General features: G+C 39.3%; 1 protein-coding gene across 2 annotated transcripts in view; it reads left to right on the top strand.

Annotated features, from left to right (window-relative positions):
* The window catches only part of LOC306830317 (cilia- and flagella-associated protein 337-like), a 28,697-nt gene extending 9,797 nt beyond the window's left edge, over nucleotides 1-18,900 (top strand). For both annotated transcript variants that reach the window (XM_079353714.1, XM_079353713.1), the window contains 9 exons: nucleotides 190-338; nucleotides 623-856; nucleotides 2,210-2,374; nucleotides 5,217-5,332; nucleotides 7,877-8,007; nucleotides 14,593-14,670; nucleotides 14,862-14,963; nucleotides 16,709-16,899; nucleotides 18,528-18,900. In XM_079353714.1, the coding sequence (XP_079209840.1) occupies nucleotides 190-338; nucleotides 623-856; nucleotides 2,210-2,374; nucleotides 5,217-5,332; nucleotides 7,877-8,007; nucleotides 14,593-14,670; nucleotides 14,862-14,963; nucleotides 16,709-16,899; nucleotides 18,528-18,743 (1,382 nt within the window). In that variant the 3' untranslated portion in view covers nucleotides 18,744-18,900. The remainder of the gene's footprint in view (nucleotides 1-189; nucleotides 339-622; nucleotides 857-2,209; nucleotides 2,375-5,216; nucleotides 5,333-7,876; nucleotides 8,008-14,592; nucleotides 14,671-14,861; nucleotides 14,964-16,708; nucleotides 16,900-18,527) is intronic.
* The last annotated feature ends 1,446 nt before the right edge of the window (nucleotides 18,901-20,346 follow it).

The raw sequence follows: 20,346 nt of genomic DNA, 5'->3' as shown, positions 1-20,346 counted from the left end.
TTTGCATTTGTTTTGGGAGTTAGCATTTGCTTTCGAATGTGCAGCGTTTCTGAATACTCGGTGCATTTTTGTAAATGTTTGTCGTTTTATCAGTTGCAGAGCGTTTCCCACTGGCCACCATACAAAACGATATAGTTTTTTTTTTTTTGGCACCTGCAGCTGATTTGGCACTTTTTGAATGTTTTGTAGCCACAGCAGGTGTGGATCATCGGGTCTTGCTGTGGAACCCTTATGTGAGCTCAGAGCCAGTTTGTGCACTGAGTGGGCACATGGGCCCTGTCACTGCTGTCCGCTTCATGCAGAACAAGAAACAACTGTTGAGCTACTGCAAAGATAAGGTAGGAGTGTATGTCATTTAACTCAACAGATAATGTAGTTATACGGAGACATAGAAATATTTCCAAAATGTATGACCATATTTCCGCTAAGTTCCCTTTTGATGATGTATCTTGTACTTCTTTCCTCACCCTGTTGCTCCTGTTTGCCTTCTCTTTGGCTTTTTTTATTTTTTTATTTTTTTAATAATGAATATTTTAGATGTTATGTATGTTCCAGCTGCCTTCTGCTCAAACACCTTCTGCACAGCTTCTACCCCTTCATTCATGTACTTTACACTTTCCAGGTCCTGTGTCTATGGGATGTTTCCAGTCAGCTGTGTGTTCACCGCCTTGCTGGTATCTTCCCAAAGATGCAAGAGGACACACACAGCCTCCTGTTCCTCCATGAGGAGCGACAACTCCTCCTGCTCTCCTTCAACAGTCAACTCCTCCTGCTGGAGACTGTGAAAGAGGAGAAGAGGACCAGCAGCCATGAACACCCTGTTACCTGTGTTCTCTATAATAGTCTGTTCAGACAGGTATGCAGAGGAAAAGGCTTGTTGAGACTTTGTTTTTCTGCAAAATAAGGTTCTTTACGTGTAAAAGTATTAACTGCAAAGATAGATACTGAGATAGAGAGACGGACGGACTGATAGATAGATAGATAGATAGATAGATAGATAGATAGATAGATAGATAGATAGATAGATAGATAGATAGATAGATAGATAGATAGATAGATAGATAGATAGACTTGAGATACTTCAACACTCCAATTAGTAAAAAAAAAAGAGAGAAAATAGCTGTGACATTTGTAAGTCATATTTAACTGAATGTAAGCATACTTTGGTAAACATGTGCAAAAAAACAGTGATGACAGATGTAAGCAGTATTGATATAAATAGCAGAAACTATTGACTAATGATAATGATGAGTAGACAGAATGATGAACTAAAGTGCAGGGATACTAAACTTTGAGAGGTGAGCTGTTGTACAGAAAAGATTTCCTGTATCTGTCCTTGTGGCAGCGGAGTTGGATCAGCCTGTTAGAGACGCTGCTCCGCTGACTGTCCAGTAGGTGGTGCAGAGGGTGATCAGGATTATCCATAATGGATATCAGTTTGTTCAGAGTCCTCCTCTCTGTCCCCACTACAGAAGAGTCCAGTTTGCAGCCTGTCACAGAGCAGGCCTTCTTAATGAGCTTGTCCAGTCTCTCAAGGAAGTTTGTGAGGTTCCTGTGCTTGTATGCTTTTCATCCGTACATGAAGTTTTTGCATGCATGTTGTTATGAGACAGTACAAATTTAAAATGTTCTTTTTGGACTTAAAAGAATTTCTTGTTGTGATTTTTATCAACACATCTGCTGTTAAACATCATGTTACTTGGACAATTAATGGTAATAATAAAAACCTGGGCAACGTCATGGACCTTCAGTAAACTAAAACTGTTTCTGCAAACAGTTAAATGCACACATATTAGGGAAACTTTATCTTGCATTCATTTGTATTTGATATACAGTAAAATGCCAAGTTCTTTTAGACATGCTTTATGACCTCTGCCATTGATGTCCTCCACAGTGCAGGAACTATACAAATACTAGGAGTAAATCCTTTATCAAGTGTAAAAGGTCACTCAATTGAAACGGTAAACCCTATCTTGCTTTTGGCCGTCTGCTTTTATTCCCACTTGACAGCAGCATTAGTGACATATTTTCTCTGGAGGTGAAAGCCTAACAAAGTGTGGAGAATGGTTTGCTTACGTGCGAGTCATTAAAGAATACATCAACGAGAGCTGCTGTTCAAACATCAAACATCTTTAAAAGGATTAAAGCAGTTTTGATGATTGACGTCTCCTCTCTCTCTCTTTCCCTCTCTCTCTATCTATCTCTGCAGGTAGTCAGCAGTGACTCAGCCTCGTCTGTGATCTGTTGGCAGGCTGACACAGGCCAAAAGGTGAAGCAGTTCCAACATTGCCATGGCAATTCTGAGATCTCAACCATGGCCCTAGATGGCACACAGACCCGTCTGTTTACTGCAGGCACTGATGGAGAGGTCAAAGTAGGTACACACACACACACACACACACACACACACACACACACACACACACACAGAACACTTGTTTAGCAGTAAACCGTGTCAGTGCTGATATTTTCCGATAGAGATGCAAACTCTGAAATGCACTGACTGAAATGCAAAGATGTCAGGGGAAAGTGTTTGATGGAAAGATTTAAAGAGGGAGGTGAAGTGGCAGAGAGTTAAGAACTCCTCCACAAAACACTTGAATTTCTGAACACGGTTTTTTAAGCACAAAGGAGTTGGATTTATATTTGATGCAAGGGGGAAATGGATGATACAGGGATGTGGTGCAGCTGCCTATTTGTATTTAGCTATAACTGCTGGCATAGCACAGATTAAACAACAAAAGGCGAATCTGAAATCATGTGCCTCAGTTGTATTCCTGTCCCAAATGATATCTGACACAACTTTTAACTTGTACACTTTCCCTACTATTCTGCTTGGTTGAATGGACTGATACAATGTCTGGACCAAGGTGAATATTTACAGAAGTTTCAACTTTTTAAATTATACAGAATGACCTACAGAGCAAATATCAGAGTCAGAAGGAAGTTATAGAGACTGCTTTGGTAGTTGAAGTTTCAGAATAAAATCTTCTCTGTAAACTATATCTCCTGAGACATCAGAAATATGTTGCAGGAAATACAAGCAAAGAAAAACTTTTTTTGTTGCATTTTTTGAACAAGAGTATTTCTGTTATGGATGTAGCAACAGCAGCCAAGTAACAGATGTATAAACACTTTTCACATATACAGAAATCTACGTAAAATTACCTGAAGGGGCAGTATGTGTGAACACAATACTCCGATTTTGCCCGGAGTTTCTCCTGCCAGACCTCAAAAATTGTTCTGCAGAATCTCAAGAGGGGCTGATGTGAGAAGCAGCAGCATATTCTCCGGAGAACTTACTTTGTTTCTTTTGTGACTGCTGCACAATCCATTGAGTGTCTGCACGCGGCCACTATGATCTCTGTGCACGTTATTAAACAGCGGCATTGGGCTTTTCTGTTTGCCAGTTTGTTGTTCTACGCTTTTTTCTTGATGTTGTCATTCCATTTGACTACACATCGCATTGTTATAAGAGTAAATATTGCTGTTATCGCATCATGTAGCGGAACATGACATGGCTTGTTTTAGGGCTCATCCCTGTGCCGCTCTGTAGGGGACAGCCAGACCTTCTCCATACCATTCAGTGCACTGAACTATTTCTTTTCTACAGTAATTGCGGCTATTTCTGAGTGTTTAACTTGTACCCAATGTATGCTATACCCTGGCAGCACTTTTAATAATATATGCCATAACAGTCTATTGAGTAAATCCTCCTTGTCAACATGCCAGTCTACATGTATAGCCTTTGTTTTACATATCTCTTGTATGCCGCGTAAAAAGAAACCTAAATAAAGCAAATGTTTTACTTCATATCATAGATACATATTTGAATTCTTAGAATGTGTACTGCATCTCTCAGTCACTTTTTACACCCTCTTGACTTGAAGTTGTGACTACCCCTAGTGCTTTAACACTATACATGGCAGGTTGACCTTTTCAAAGACATTTTCCATAGTGATGGCAGAAGCTGCTTATTTTACACATTCAACATTTTCATCTGTACTAATCACAGTGATGTACATTCAGTTGCTGCAGCTATATATGGGGTATATATGGAGTTCAGTGCCTTGCCCAAGGTTACTTCAAAAGGTGGACTGCACGAGCTTGGATACAACCACTGACCTTTTGATTAGAGATGACCCACTCAACCTCGGAGCCGTCTCTGCCTGTATTGTAATTATATGTGACCTTTTCTCTGCAGATGATTGATTCTTGCACACCTTTTTTGATATCAAAATGTGTGGTATCTATTAACGTGTGTTCCAATGCCGTGATGTGTTTTTTCACATAAAGCAATTTTTTACCAACACATAAACAAAAACAATATTATAAATAATAATGCATGTTATAATCAATTTAATCAACCACATCAGGTGCCATGACCCCATGGGCTTGTGCCAGAATGTAGCCTTGTGCATCCTGTGCATTTGTGCAGCCAGTGCCAGGTAAATACCCACAGTGCCATTTGAAACAACTACATAAGTCATCCTCTGCAGAAGAGGCAGGCACCCCTCGGGCCAATTAGTAACAAGATGCATCATCTCTCCAATTTTCATCAACACTGAACCCGCAGTGTAGCAGTAGGGCCATTCAGAATTGAGATTTTGACCTTTTAATTACAGCATTCCCATCGGGCCAATCAGTGATGCTTTGTTAAATGCCAGAACACACAGTTCCAAACTGCATCATCATGCCAAATGGTACAGAGAGGGAGCATTATTACCTGAGCTGTCATGTTTGATTGATGTGTAATAGGATAATAGCTCAATAGTTTGTACCTTCATGTGCAGCTTCTTTTTGTGCAGATCTTTTTATTAAAAAAAAACAAAAAAAACATCTTGGCTGAATTTCCTGTAATAATATCCAGCATGACCTCTTTCAAAAACAGATGAAACAACCACTTCTATGTCAGTCAGAATCAGAAAATTAAACAAGATAGCTGAGCGAATGTTCAGTTCATCTATCCAGATTACTTTCTTCTAGATTTTCCAAAAAGCATGAAGATGAATAATTACTTGTGCTTCACCATGAAGCGCAAGTAATTATTGTTTTGGTGGTATTTTGTATGTGGCTTATAATAACTTCATGGTTAGAATGCACATTTGTAATAACTATAAAAACAAGCCTGAGATACTGTATTTAGTTGAATGTATGAGTGATTTGCTTGCGCAATAAAATACATACAATGTGAATGTTTGTATGGTCTCCTGCAGGTGTGGGACTTTAATGGCCGCTGCCTCCACAGAATGAATGCTGGCCTGGGTCGAGCTGTGACGATCTCACAGATCCTGTTGCTGAAGAGGAGTATATTGGTGATGGGTTGGGACAGGTACTGCAGATGAACTGTATGTATGGCTTTGTTGTATTTTACAAGAATATATTATCTTGACTTTTTCTAATATTAAAGACATCCCAAAAAAGTTAAAAGTGTAAGACCCAGGCTATTAGCAGGTGTTTTGTTGGAGTCACATCTTCAAATGTGGGCTGCCCATTGTCAATAAAGGAGACTGGAGAGAATAATTCTGTACAATACTGTGTGTGTGTGTGTGTGTGTGTGTGGGGGGGGGGTTACTCTATATGCCCTTCCTTGCTCCCTCTGCCCAATGACTCCGGGCCAACCAGACATCTGGACTCTAACGATGCCACTATCTCATGTTTGAGTGTGTATGTGCCTTTGTCTTCCAACATCACATCTGCTCTTCATCTTCATCATCATTTCACACCCAGTGAGCTTAATTCAGCAGTGTGGTATCATCAACTTATATGACTCGCCTTCTCTTCTCGTTTTCTCTCCCACATACATACACCAGTAAAAACACGTTTTGTGGCTCTCTGGGGTTTCTCAGTGGTGAAGAGAAAATAGAGGACAGATCAGCCGCACTAGAAAAAAGACTGCCATTGTTGTTTTCACCGGTCATATCATTTCCTGTTTCTTCACATCCACACAGTCCACAGTTTAATCCATATTGTGCTGTGTTGCAAGGGATCTGATTCAAAGTCATGTTGCCTTCTGCTACTCACACAAAAACTCTTGCAGATTCAAATATCCGCATCTCACAGAGTGACACAGTCCTCAGGTCGAAACTGAAGTGCATCATGTTCTTCTTATTTCATACCTGCACAAAAATGAAAGGGAGGAAGAAGAGCTCATTGCAGGTGGGATAACAATTTTCTGTCATGCTAAATATGCATATGCATGATGTCTGCTGTGGCACAGTGATGTGAAAGAACAGCTTCCATGTACATTAAAAGAACTGTCAAAATTTGAATCACTTGCATAGAAAATGTTAATGATCTCACTTAGAAATGGCCTTTATTTGAGATAATGCAATTTTTCTGTAGGATGGAAAATCTATTAAGTAATGTCTTTTACTGCCATGAATACACCATTTCTATTACTGCTCTTACTCTGAGGGCAACTGTGACTCAGTGGAAGAGCGAGTCATCAGCTGGATCACCGATTTTTGTATCCTACATTTAGAAGAGTCATTCTGCAACACAACTCCAAAAGGCATTTATTTCAGGGTGTGAATGTTTATGATTGATTAGATCAGTACTGAGGGCCGGGCATATTGGAACTTTCCACAGTAGCCTCCACCATCACTGTGTGAAAGGGTGAGTGCAAACGAGATTTTTAGTGATCCACAAAGTCAGTATACTACTCCTATTACCAATATACTGTAATCCGAGCATTGCACTGCTCTATCTAAATCAGAATTCAAGAATGCAAAGTTTGTTACCAGTGAACAATTCCAAGAAAAATCTTGCTGGAATTCTGTCCTGGCTTTGTACGTTTCCCTCCATTCTGATTGCCCTCATTGTTTTCACCTGTCTCATTATTCTCACCTGTGTGTGATTACCCTTGTGTCTTTAGGGTTCGCTTGGATTGTATATCCTGTCAACCTTTCGCTCTCCTTTTTAGCTTAACCCTGGAAGCATTTAAGTGGTGGTCATGATTAGAGCTGTTTGTATTCTCTAAAAGTTAAGGAAAGGTGGGTCAATGCTTCTTTTATAACCTCCTTTAGCAAAAGAAACACTGGACCATGCTTTACCAAAGGAGATCAGAAAGTGGTGTCCTTGCGGCCTTCCATACATGAAAGCTAACGTATCTTTTGGAGGAGAAATGTTTCTGTATAGATTTGAATTCTAATTTGTAGCTGCCTTCGTATTTATTGTTTTTTTCTTTTCAGTATGTGTATAAAGGAGGTGAAATTTGCTTTTAGACATTCTTGTATCATGTTTAGTGGAGATGCTTTGCTGTAATTTCATGTTGCTCTAATACGAGAAATAGTAAGAGACCTATAAAACCTTGTAAATAATTAAGAGTGAGCCTGTTTGGGGTGGGTGATGGAGGCTTCAGCTTGGGGAAAGAAGCATGGTATAAGAACAAAAAAAACTGTGTTCAGGGTGTGTTGTGTCCTTGCTGATATTGGCAATGTTGATGCTAGTAGCATTAGCACACTGTTAATAAAGCTAATATCCAAATATCCTTTATTTCTACCAATGTTGCTGCTCCTTCTGCCACCATTACAATAATAAAAGGTATTATTTAACTGCCTCTATTTATCGTACTTTTGGTACTTAAGTCATAATAACCTGCTACGCCTTCTAATATTGTACCAGTGCTATAACTGATACTGCGATTAAAGCGCCCCATGACTCTCTAAAATTTGTTTCCCCAACTGTAACTTCTGCCGTTTATAAAATACTGTAAACTGAGTGAAATGTAGAGTATTTGTGTTCTTTGAGAGACAAGAATGTAAATACACTTATACTGTAAAGAAGGTCTAGAAAGAGGAAATCTGTAAAGGTAATAATCATTACTCTCCTCACTTCTCACCACCAACTTCTTTCTGTGTCTCTGTCACTGCAGGATGTTAACAGTTTTCCGCCTGCATTCCTTCTCGCAGTCCTTTGTTGAACCTTCAGAGTGGAAAGGAGGCGTTCAGCATCGAAGCAATGTGCTCTGCGCCGCATTCCAGCCTCCACAGACACTTGTCACAGGTGGGTGTGTACTGTCTATCAATGTATGTGTGAACTAGTGATAAGCACATTTGATACTGATACGGACTACAAAACATGCTGAAAATGTCAAGGTTACAGTAAATCCACAATCAACCATGTCAACTAACATAATGTCAACTTTAACCCTTTATGGGGCAAGTGACTATTTTTGGTAATTTCCACAAACATTACATATGGCCACCCTTCTGCACCTCAGTAAGGTTGAGAAGCATGTGATCCTCACTCAGCCAATCAGAAGAGATCACCCTACGTCACTGATCCTGCTATTGTGGCATTTGAACCAAATATGCTAACTTTGTCAATGTTTATTACAATTAAAACATTTTTAAGAATGTTTTAACAGTAAAAACGTTCTGTTATGTCCCTGAATAACACTATGAGATAGAATTTTTGAATTTGCGTGTAAAGGGTTAAACAGATGTTGAGCCAAAGTTTGAAGGGAGATTGTGCGTGTGTGTTCATTGGTTTCTGTTTCTCTGAATTACAATATAAAGAATTAAATAAGACAAAATAAAAGCTAGTAAATGGAAATGAATTTCATGGAAAAAACGTGAGTGAAATAAAAAAAATAACTGGGAGCAGTTATCTACTTACTGAAGTAAGTAGTGTTGTTATCAAAGGACAAACGCTTCACAGTCTTCTCAGCAGGATAGAGCTCAGTATTTAAGTGTGTTGGTTTACGTGTAAAAGAAGGAAGAAGATTAATATTTTAGAGTTCCTATTCTAACATACAGCTATACTTGTGTGCAAAAACATTTAAAGGAAGAGTGTGTGACTTTCTACATTCTGTAGATGTCGCTCTCCTCCAACAACACACCTCCAAACCTCCTCCCCCCAAGTTCACCCAGCGGAATTTAGCTCAAACGGTGGACACACTTGTCCCTTGCTTGAGCTGTTACCACTTGTTTTATTAGCAAGCTAATATTAGCACACTTTAGCTAGCTAGTACTGTCGCTCCACACAGAATATAATTTCCCACAGCATGACCATGATATAAAAACGCTTACATGACATTGAAATAAGCAATGAATGAGTTCTTCTTTTTTATAGTCCGAGACTAAAATAGCTTTTATACACAAGGGGAGGTGCCGGCTATTCTGTCCATGTAAACCTGATGTAAACACAGCTCCAATAACAACACAGCCTGCTGGACTCGTGCTTCCCACTCATTGTCGACAGTCATGACTTAGAGAGACATTTGCATTGGGTTTCAATGTTTGTATAAATGAGGAAGCAAAATGAGCATTACAGATTAGTAAATGTAAGTTTAAATAGGTTAAAATTGAATAATATCTAAATAGACAGTTTTGTGACAACCATTAGAGATTCAGTTGCTCTTTGTAACCCACGCTGTTAAAACAAAACAAAAAAAAACCAACCATTGTATTGACAGGTTTTTCTTCAGCATAAATCTATATTTTATTCCTCTGAGGTTCAACAGCTTCATCTTTCTCTATTCATAGCTGACATTTTCCTCTACCACTCCACAGGTTAAAGCCTATTAAATGGCATCTTCCATACTAATTACATTTTTAATTAGAGATGTATTTAAGGTAGGTGAACTGGAAAGGTCAAGCAGTATAATAAGATAACAAAGACACACACATAATGTGCTCTTTGCAGAGTGATCAACAGACAGTACATTGCCAATAAAACGTTCTTGATACATTGTATTTCACCTAACACTAAGTTGAACTTGTTTTTTTTTCTTTTTAATTCTGATTGCTGTTTCTAATTTCCCTCTTAATCTTTCTGTTTATGTGAGAGAGAGAGTGTGGGTGGGTGAAGGAGAGAGAGAGAGAAACAGAGAGCAAGGTAAAATCACCATAACTAAAGACTTTACACACAGGGAGCTAGAGACATTTTCAAAATGACAAATTTTCTCTTATGTTTATCTCTTTTATGTTTTGTGTTGCTTTTCTTTTGCCAGCACAAGGAGAAAAGTCAGGCTTGTCAAGTTTGTTGCGTCTTTCTGTATTTATCACTGAGAGTGTTCCATTTTTAATTGTGCAAAATAAGGTAAAAAAGGTAAATGGAATTAAACATTGCAGAGAATTATCCAAAATTACCATTGGGCAACTGATCCCTGCATGGTCTTAATGTTATACAAGCAAAATGTTTTATATGAGAACAGAATCAATGACTAAATTCCTATAACTGGATGCCGCCATCCAGTATTCCATCTTCTTTCAATCGTCATATGTTGGATCTCTCTCGAGTGTGAACTTGCCAAATTTGAACTTCTCTATGATATTTATGAGATGATTTCATCTCATTTATTTATTTGCTGTTCATATGATCAATCCTGCAGCGCTTTATCTTTTTGCAGGGTAGTTACACGAACCTTGAATGTAAAAAAACAAAAAGGAAAAGCAACAACCAAAGAAACAAAGATTATTCCTGTTACATAACAGAACCAAAATCACACCGGGTTATTGAAGGTTCATATTTAGTGAAGACAGAATACTTAAAAATATATCAGCAAGGCGTCTCAGTGCAAATCCTTAGATATTTCTCCCCTCAGGGATTGACTGGGCAATTCTCCGGTCACTGGTCCACTTCGTTAACCATCAAACAACAAACACTCTGCGTCCAATCTTCCCCAGTATGCTCTCTAGTTTTGAGGAGTTGTATTTCTTTGGCTCATATATTAAAAGTCCAGTTTCAGTTTTCCAGAAGAGTGCAGACAAAACTGACCTTCTGTGGCCTTCTCAGACGCATATGCTCCACAGATAAGTATAGAGAGCAAAAAAGTGAGGGCCAGAGGTGGAAAGGTAGACAAGTGTGGGTGTTCTTGAAGCAGTGGTTTGGAAGAAAATGAATAGTTGGACCTGGAACAAAAGCACGATTCAGGAGCTACTCTGTGAACTTGGAAACTTCTTCAAAGTTTGGCTCTTGTGTTTTCTTGTCACTGTGTTTGTCTCTTCTCTACTTCCCTTTCTGGGTTCCAGGCTCTGACTGACACTCCCCATTCACTTCGATTTTTTTTTTCTTCCTTTACCTCATCCTCTGAGCAAGCCTGCTGCATTTCTTCCCCGGCAATGCTCACACACAAAGACAAACACAGCCCCACACTGCACCCTCCACCTCCAATTTAATCCTAATGCCCAATTTAAATTATGTTTATTAGACCTCTCTCAGTGGGAGTTAGAGGAAATGAGACGTAGGCTATTCTGTCTTTCAGCTGTGTGTGTGTGTATCTGCCTGTGTTTGTGTGTAATATGTCTGCAGTGGTGGGGCAATGCTATGCAAGAAAGAGAGAATGCATTTCTGTATTCTAGTGTGTTTGAAGGTTTTGTTTTTTTTGCAGGGGTTCTGAAAACATGACAGCTTTATTGCATCTCCAAGCTTAAACCATATCAGTGAATCATTTTATTTATAGTTCATGTAAGAAATTGACACAATAGAAGCAATGATTGAATATTTTTCAGCCGACGACCAGTTTTTCAAGGAAACCCAACTTATCTGTCATCTTTTTCTGTCACTCAATCAATTATTTCATAAAACCGGCGCCGACCTTGCCAAGGAATGATTCATTGCTTTGATAATATTCATATTGAAAGTTAAAGCCCTGTGTGATTCTATCTCTGGCACAGACTTGCTGGTTTCCTAAAGGAAGACTATTTTCTTCATTTTTTTGCAATCATACCTGTGACCTTTTTCGTTCTTGAATTAGTTTTATTTCATAGGGTACCGGTATATCTAGATTTACTACTGTCTTGTTAAAAAATAATCATAAAAGGATGTTATTCATTCATAAATTCCTCCTACGCTTTAATATCCTGTGCTTGTTCCTGCTGTCTTCCTCTGGGCCTCTGGGTGAATATGAAAAAAAAACGGATGAATCACATTTCTACATTTCCACACTTCTCTACTCACACACCGAAGCCAAGGGTTGATGTGAACATTCATCCTGTTATTTTTAATCGTTCAATATTTTTTTTTTACCAAATTTTCCTTCTCCAAATCCGCCAAGCACATGGTGGTGTGTCTGAAAGCAATGACACGCTGGTTTCAGTTGCCAGCAAGTTTCTTCAGGGTCCCATGGAGTGATGCCGTCTCACAGCAGAGCATGTTGCCAAATTAGATGCTTGTGCTGCCAAGAGAAAGCTGTGGTCGCATCATGGCCACTAGTGACAGAAGTCAATTTTAAGTTCAGTCTGACACACACATGCTCAGTACTAGTTGTGTGTATTTTGTTGTGTGTTCACCCACCTTTAGTTTGTGTCTCAAGTCGAATCTAGTTGATGCAGGAACATTTGGCTGGTGATGCTGCGAAGCCTCCTCATCCATATTCAGACATTTCCCCTTGGTTCTGCTTCTCTTCTCAAGCACACTGTCAAACTCACAAACCAATAAACTCTCTCACACAAACACACACACACGCACACAAACACACACGCACGCACGCACGCATACACAGCAGAGTACATATACACAGGGGTCCTGTGTATCTCATTCTTGCCTTGGATCCCTTAATCCTCCATCTCTGAACATATTCCAAGCGAGCGGTCTAACTCATCTGAACTTTGATGGATGGCCAAAATGTTTAAGAAATGCAAATGCAAGCACAGAAATTAATTGAAGCAATGAGATCGTTTTCAAGCATAGAATGCTCTTATTTTGTACACTGGTTATTTCAAGCTTCTTTGATGACATGTTAACAAGTTAAAAGAGGGAAATCTACCCATCAAATGTATCCATTTAAACAGACGATATTGGTGATTACATTATTTAAATGACCAATGCCTCCAAAGCATCTTATAACAAATACTGGCCCCTGAATTGAAATATATCAACATTATTTATGGCAGGCTTGACATCAACATACCATGTATGGTATTATATCATCAGAACTTAAAACTTAGAGCTGCTATTGTTTTTTGCTTCTGGTTATTTTATCCTGGGGAATGTTACCATCATTTGATGGTAACATTTTTACCATCAATGGTAACAATTTATTTGGTGCCATAGATACTGAAGAGAAGGGTGAAATATAACTTGAAAGGTACAACATTACTTGTCCAGGTAACTTTTTGGCTTACTCTTCTTGTGTCAGTGTAGACTGACTTGTTGTACTTCTTCACGGTTGTATTATTGCAGATTTGTGTGGCACAGTTGTCCAAGACGGGACAGTGGACTTTAATCCTATCCTAAAATCTAATTTAAAGGGGCTATATGCAACTTTACATACAATGTTTCTCGTTAGACTGTCGAGCATCTTCATCAGCCGTGAAATTCACAGTCTAGAAGAATGATTTTACTTGTTCAATAGAAGTGAAGCCATCTCTGGGTCGGTTTTCATGCCCAAAACCAATCAAAGCTTCCTCCATGAACGAAAAGCTCTCCCGTGTTCACTCTAGTTTTCATCCGACGCCTGTCAGATTCTAGTTTGGCTTGACAGGCTTCTACAGATATCGGTTTCATGTGCTTACATGGAGTCTGCAAAGGAGTCTGTGTTGTGCAAGAGGCTGGTTGTCCATCCAATCAGGCACAACTGTTGATCCTCCCTAAGTACACCTTGAGAACACTCATAGAAAACCATTTCCAGCGGCATTCTTGGAAAATTGAACCTGGCAGTACAGATAGACAGTGAACAGTGACAAATGAGTAATAAAACACAATTTAATTATATGAGAAAGGTACATACAGCCACTTTAAGTGTGTTCAGACCAAGGTCTGTATAAAAAATGCTAAAAATGTGGAACATTTAGTACCTGAGTAAAGTTGCTCAGTTATGCAGCTTGGGACTCATGTCTGTCTGTCTGTCCTGTACATGTACCCTTCTACCCACTCACATGTTATCAATCTTATTTCAGTGCTCTTAGCTTGCTGTTATGTTTGTGTGTGTTATATTATATACACATATATTGATGAAATGCACTGGAGAAATAGTAAATGGTGTTGATCCAGCTCTATATGAAAGCTCAACATTGTCTATATAATTCACGTTTCTACACTCTTATTCCGCACACACACACACACACACACGCACGCACACACGCACGCACGCACACACACACATTGTATCATAAAAGTCACTTGCAATACAGACAGAAGCTGGCCCAGGGCTGCATGAATAATGCAAGCGAGCCACACTCTCATAAACTTTATACCTCCTTTTGCTCACACACACACACCTCCCATAGCAAACTGCCTCCTCACATTTCTCATTAACACCTGCTGTTCAACTGTCAAACCACCTGATGAGAATTCTGCCTTATAGGAAAAGCATGCACTCACACATCTTCTTATATATAATAAGGATCATTTGGAAAGCACTTTCTCTCGAGGTTCATGTTGAGGCTTGAGTGCAGGAACAGATGGTAGCTGGGGACAGATGTTGACTTGAATTATCTGAAGAGTGGTTTTGATGGCTGGAACGCATGACTCAGCAGTATAAGGAACGAAAAATGAATGAAAGGCTGTGTACTTCATAAACGTCATTTTCTGTCTGTCATGATACGGTTGATATAAATGCCTGTCATGTTTGAGACAAAGTAAATGTGCCATTTTAAGAGTTCATCATGAGTTCTTGTTTTGTCCCACTTCCGATGTTTGCAGGAAGTTACGATGGAGAAATCCTCGTGTGGAACAACAGCACTGAAACAGCTTTAAGAAAACTGCGTCCACACAGAGGAGGCAAGAAGACACACTTTTAGCTCTTATTTTTTACACACACAAATGTGCTGATATTCAACATGCAGTACTTCATAGAGGTATTTCAAATGAAACCTGCCTCCCCCAAGATCTTCTCTACTGTCATATTTTCTTTTTACATTTTATTTTCTTTTATATTTTAGTTACTGATTTCTTTTTTGGCAATTTCCCAGATTCTCATCCTGGTGAGAACAGCAAGGAAGACTCTGACAACTCCATTGCCATCTCTCAATTGATCTTTATACCAGGACGTTCGTCTGCAGCCGCTGCATCAGGTGAAGTATAAACTGAGCTATTTGTAATCATTATTATACCTCGACTGTGGGCTATTTACTAAAATAGCTTTTGAGTTATTGGACACAGTAATGTTAGAATGCATAACTACTTTACTTTATATTAACCAGCAATCTTTCAACCCCATAAATACTGTTACATCATCACATCCAACATATATAATGTCATGTTTGTTGCAGCAATAAAACCTCGTCTTTTTTTCTGCATTCTTACAAAGACTTTGTAAAAACTAAAGATAATGTAAACTCAGTGAAGTTATTTTAGAGAATTGAAAGAGTTTGACAGATAAAACCTTTTTTTACATGATAGATACAATGCACACACAGCCCTGTTTTTAACAGGAAACACACAGTTGCAAATACATCAACACTATTGTTCTGTGCTGTTTACATGTCAGTCAGACCTTCCTTTTTTCATTGGTAAATTCTCTCTCTCTCTGTCCCAATATGACACCAGTCATCTGTCAATCCAAAGACGTAGGTTTAGATTATTTGTGTTTTTAATTGTGAAACAAAAGGGGAAACGGAAAACCCTGAAACACTTATTTTAGATGCCATTGTTCTACTCACCTCTTAGTGGCTTATGTATTTGTACCTTTGATGCCACTTCATCACTTGAGGGGGCTCTATGTAACTTTCTCACATAATCAAATTGTGTTTTATCGCACATTAGTAAGAGAACAGTTAACTGAGACATTCACTGTCTATCTTTTGTTGCCTGTTTCAACTTCTATTTTTTGACGAACCTGGGTTCAATTTTCTGCGAAAGCTGCAGAAGGTGACATTCTATATGTGTTCTTGACGTCCTCCTCACACAACTCTACTTACAGAGATCAACAGTTGTGCCTGACTGGATAGACAATGAAACTAAGTTAAATTAACCAGCCTCTTGCACAACACAGACTCCTTCACAGACTCCACGTAAGCACAAGAAACCAAAAAAAAGTTTTATTTATAGAAGCCCGTCAGGCCAAACTAGAATCTGACCGGCCTCGTGCGAAAACTAGAGTGAACATGGGAGAGCTTTTCAATTGTGGAGGTATTTTTGGTAGATTTTGCGTAAAAAAAACAAACAAGGGCCATCAAGGGCGAGCAACAGGATGCTGGTGCAGTTAACCTAGCGGCCTGCTGTGTCACTAGAAACACAATATTTTTGGAAGTTACATATAGCACCTTTAATTAATTTACCATGTTTCTGCAAACGTTTTTTTTTTTTTTTTGCACAGCTCCTGGCACATGCTCTTGTAAAACAGTACTGCAAATTGACTATTGCAACTCCTTACTGGCAGGTCTTCCTGCAGGCACAATCAAACCTCTGCAGATGATCCAAAACACAGCGGCGCGACTGGTCGACAGGTAGACTGGCGCAACATACCTGGCTTTCGCATCAAATTTAAAACTCTTCTGCTTGCCGACAATACAACACCAAAAATTGGCTTACTTAAAATCTATCATCCAGGTCAGAATCAGAATCAGGTCTACGCCCCTTCCCACCCACTGACCTCTTCCAATGAAAAGAATCTGGTCCAACCTTCCCAAAAGGCCCCTAAACATAGCCAGACTGTTCTCCTCCCTTTACACTTTCAGTAAAAAGCTAAAGACCCAGCTCTTTCATGAACACCTACTGTATGCTCTTAATGAAGTTTGAAGATGTTAATAATTTTTCATGATGACAATATTTAAGATAGTTTTGATACTGATTAGAACCCCCCCCCCATCTCCATCAGGTGGTGCCAACTTAATATCCTGTGGAGGTTCAGGAGTGGTCAGGCTCTGGAGCACCACCCACAGCTGCTTGGTGGGACAGTTTACAGCTCATAGTAAAGACCTGGGCTCGATTGTAATGAATGTGAGCCCCTGTGGACAATTTTTAGTCACAGCTGATTCTGAGGGGACACTCAAGACATGGGACATACAGGTAGGTGTTTGTTGCATATATGCACTGTCCGTATATAATAGGAAATGACAATGCAAAAACGTGAAGACATGGACAGAAGGAGGGAAAGAGATTAGGAGACACTGAAGATGAAGTGACCTTCAGTATCTCCAATAAGTAAAGAATGTCATCCACTCTGAAAAAAATATCTCTGTCCATCATTTTTGATGCCCCCTTTGGTTGATGGAGAACACAGACCAGTGAGTCACTAGAATAAATCTGCGCTGATATTCACAGCAGGAGGTAATGCCCCCACTTCCTGTTTCATTTCAAAGCAGTTTGAATGAATCAACCCCACGTTTGCAATTTGCATCTGCCGTTAAACAGGAATACATACTGAAATGTGTGTAAGAGCACCGTGACTCTGATTTACTGTGACATCTAATCGGCAGTAGGAGAGGATATTATGATGAAAGAGCAAAGTAAAGTTTCTGCCACATTAGCTGATCATAGATTCAGTCCACACTCTACACATAAAACATGTTTGGTTGCCCAAGAGTTTCTGACACCTCAGAGAGCCCTTTGACTTTCTGACTCTGATCATAAAGACTCAGATCGCCGCATCAGTATTAAGGCATATAGCTGCATCACTGTCATGCTTCTAATTGCGGTAAAAGAACACCCTCTTGGGTATTATTGCCACAGTATTTACAGCTCAACTCTCTGTCACAGTTTATAAGAGGGGATGAATTCAAATGGGTGCGTCTCATTTGGCTTCCAGTTTAATTTATGGAGATGTATGTATATATGTAGCAGCAGAGTTGAAGAAGTTGGACAGGCTCAGTGCTCTGGTAGAAATCTTGTCCTGCGGCACGTTTTGAGCGTGCTTTGGAATCAACTGGATGACTAATGTGATTGCACAGTATACGGTGTCGTGCTCTTAGACCCAGGAATTTTGCACAGTTCAGTATCGGGTCACACCATAGCATGATGCAGTAGATTATGGTACCTCTTTTACATATGCTAGTCCAAAACATGACAAACAAAGCTATAATCATGTCATATACACTGAAACATGAATGAACAAAATGTACACATATACTAGTTCATTAGAACAGATATTGTCACATTTCAACATTATTTTACAAACAGCCACATTGTGTTTTCTGTTTGTTTTTATTAAAATTATTCTATTTAATGTCACATAGCATTGATATAAAATCATTCATTCATCAATCATTTTTAATAAAGCATTGTATATAGGGGACTATTTCTGCATCGTTTTTTATATTATGTCTTACCTCAGGAGTCCCCCTGCCCTCCCTCCCGTCTGACGGGTATAGTCTCCCAAAGTGAGGTGCACATGTGAACAGCCAGGCCAGGAGAATATCCCAAGCAGTCCCCCTGAAATGATCTAGATATTTTCAGGAGTGCATATGTGAAAACGGCTAAAAATTCACATGAACATAATGATAATAGATTTTAATTGTTACATTGGAGCGCTCCTTTAGTTAAGTTTCAGTTGACCTTGAGTTTGACCTTGAACAAAAAACCGTCATTTTGGCTCATCAACTCTATAAAATCAATCAATCAAGGTAAACAAGAAGTTGATGGGTGTTCTTACATCCATAGCAAAGCATAAAATAATCTAATGCTCCTCTCTCCCTCAGCGTTACGGCCTTGTCTCACATGATTCAACAACCAGAGAACCTCCAGAACTCCTGTGTACTTTCCGACCACACCTTGAGCGTGTCACTCACCTTGACATGTGTCACCATGGGGATCGACTCCTCCTTTTCTCAGCGTCATCAGACTGCAGTGTGGCTCTTTGCTACCTGCTTGGAGACACAATTGGTCTATTTGGACAGGCAAGTTTATTAGTATAGCACATTTCAACAACAATGCAATTCAAAGTGCTTCACACAGGACATCAAAAGCATCATGACAGAGGAAGGAAAAGAAACACTAAAATAGAAAATGTAATATAAAATCGCTGAAATTATTAAATCTCAAAATATGTTCAGGTCTTAGCGATCCTCAATCACCCGCTAATTGGTGCACTTATTGTGAAGTACAACGCTGTACACAACGCAAGCTTGATTACACAACACAACCAGCATGTTTTGAAACAAATGGCTTTGGATGGTAGAACTATGTTCAGCAGCACACTGTGAGGGTTGGAGCACCTCATGGTTCAGTTGTTCAGCGGTGCATGCTGGCTCTGATATAGCTTAACCTCTCACTCTGCAGTGTGCCAGTGGGGGAGGTGGTATCCTGTTGACAAACTGGATGGGAAGCCCAGCATCATGCCCCAGTTTAGGGTTTGTGAGGGTTTTTGTGTCAAAGGAGGCCATGTTAAGTTAGCCTCGGGTGTCGTCTAGTGAAAGTTGCTTCATTTCAAATTTGCCTGGGGCCCACACATAGCCACACAAGTTGAGCAATGCTTATGCACAACTACAAAATAAAATCAGTCATGTACATATACATAACATACTGTGTTGAATAAAAAAAAGTATGCATGCTTTTATTTCTGTGTGCATGCCCGTTAGCATTGTGTAACAATACAAACGCACAACAAAGCTAGGAGACAAAAAGCTGCCTAATCTAGCTTGTTGCTTTGAATGATTTAAGAGCTATTGTGCCACATTTCTATTTCATTAGATACTGTTTCATTCATACATTGTCTGTTTAATGCTTATTAGAGGTGAATTATGCAATTAAAATACCACATCCATATTCATTACATAAGGATATCAAAGTAAACAATCCATTATGAATGGGTTTTTGCAAAAGAAGACAATACAGACAGTGACTCAAATAAAGGGGCTTTCTATTAAAGCGTATGGAGCTGAAGGTTTCTCAGGAAGACTGAGCTGTACACTCCCCCTGATCCTGAATGTTCTTGCTGCTTTTTACATCTTTAGCAGGAGCAGTGGTGCTTGGAAACACCTGGGCGGGTGCACCCTCAGCATGAGCCAAAACAAGACCCCAAAGGAGTCGAGGACACATGAATAAGAAGGGGGGACGCCACCTCAAGATCCCAGTGAGACGACCCCGGACCAGGGGACCAACACCTGTGCAGATGGTGGAGAAGTGGGGTTAAAGGACGGGGAGAGGACAAAAGGAAGCCTGCACTGTTTTTTAATGGTCTTTTGGGTGTTAGAATGTTGAACTTAAATTTTAAATTCAATTAAAAAAACAGATTTTTGATGATGCAACTTTATTTTTGAATTGAATAAAAAAAAAAAGATTCATTTTCATTATCCTGAGAGGAAATGAAAATTATGTTTTTATTTTACAGGTATTTGACATGGTCTCATTTCTAGGTAATTGATATCTATAATTATAAAGTTTAATATAAGAACTAGTTCATGGTCTGTCATGTAGTAAAAAAAAACTGCATCAAATTAGGGCTTTTAAACATTTCTTTTTTTTTTATCCTCAGGACAGTTGTGTGCAGTGAATAATTGTGATTGACTCTCATAAGTG

This window comes from Symphodus melops (genome assembly GCF_947650265.1).
Source record: "Symphodus melops genome assembly, chromosome: 10".
NCBI lineage: Eukaryota > Metazoa > Chordata > Actinopteri > Labriformes > Labridae > Symphodus > Symphodus melops.
The sequence above is the reverse complement of the archived record's forward strand: the minus strand, read 5'-3'. Positions and strand labels throughout refer to the sequence as shown.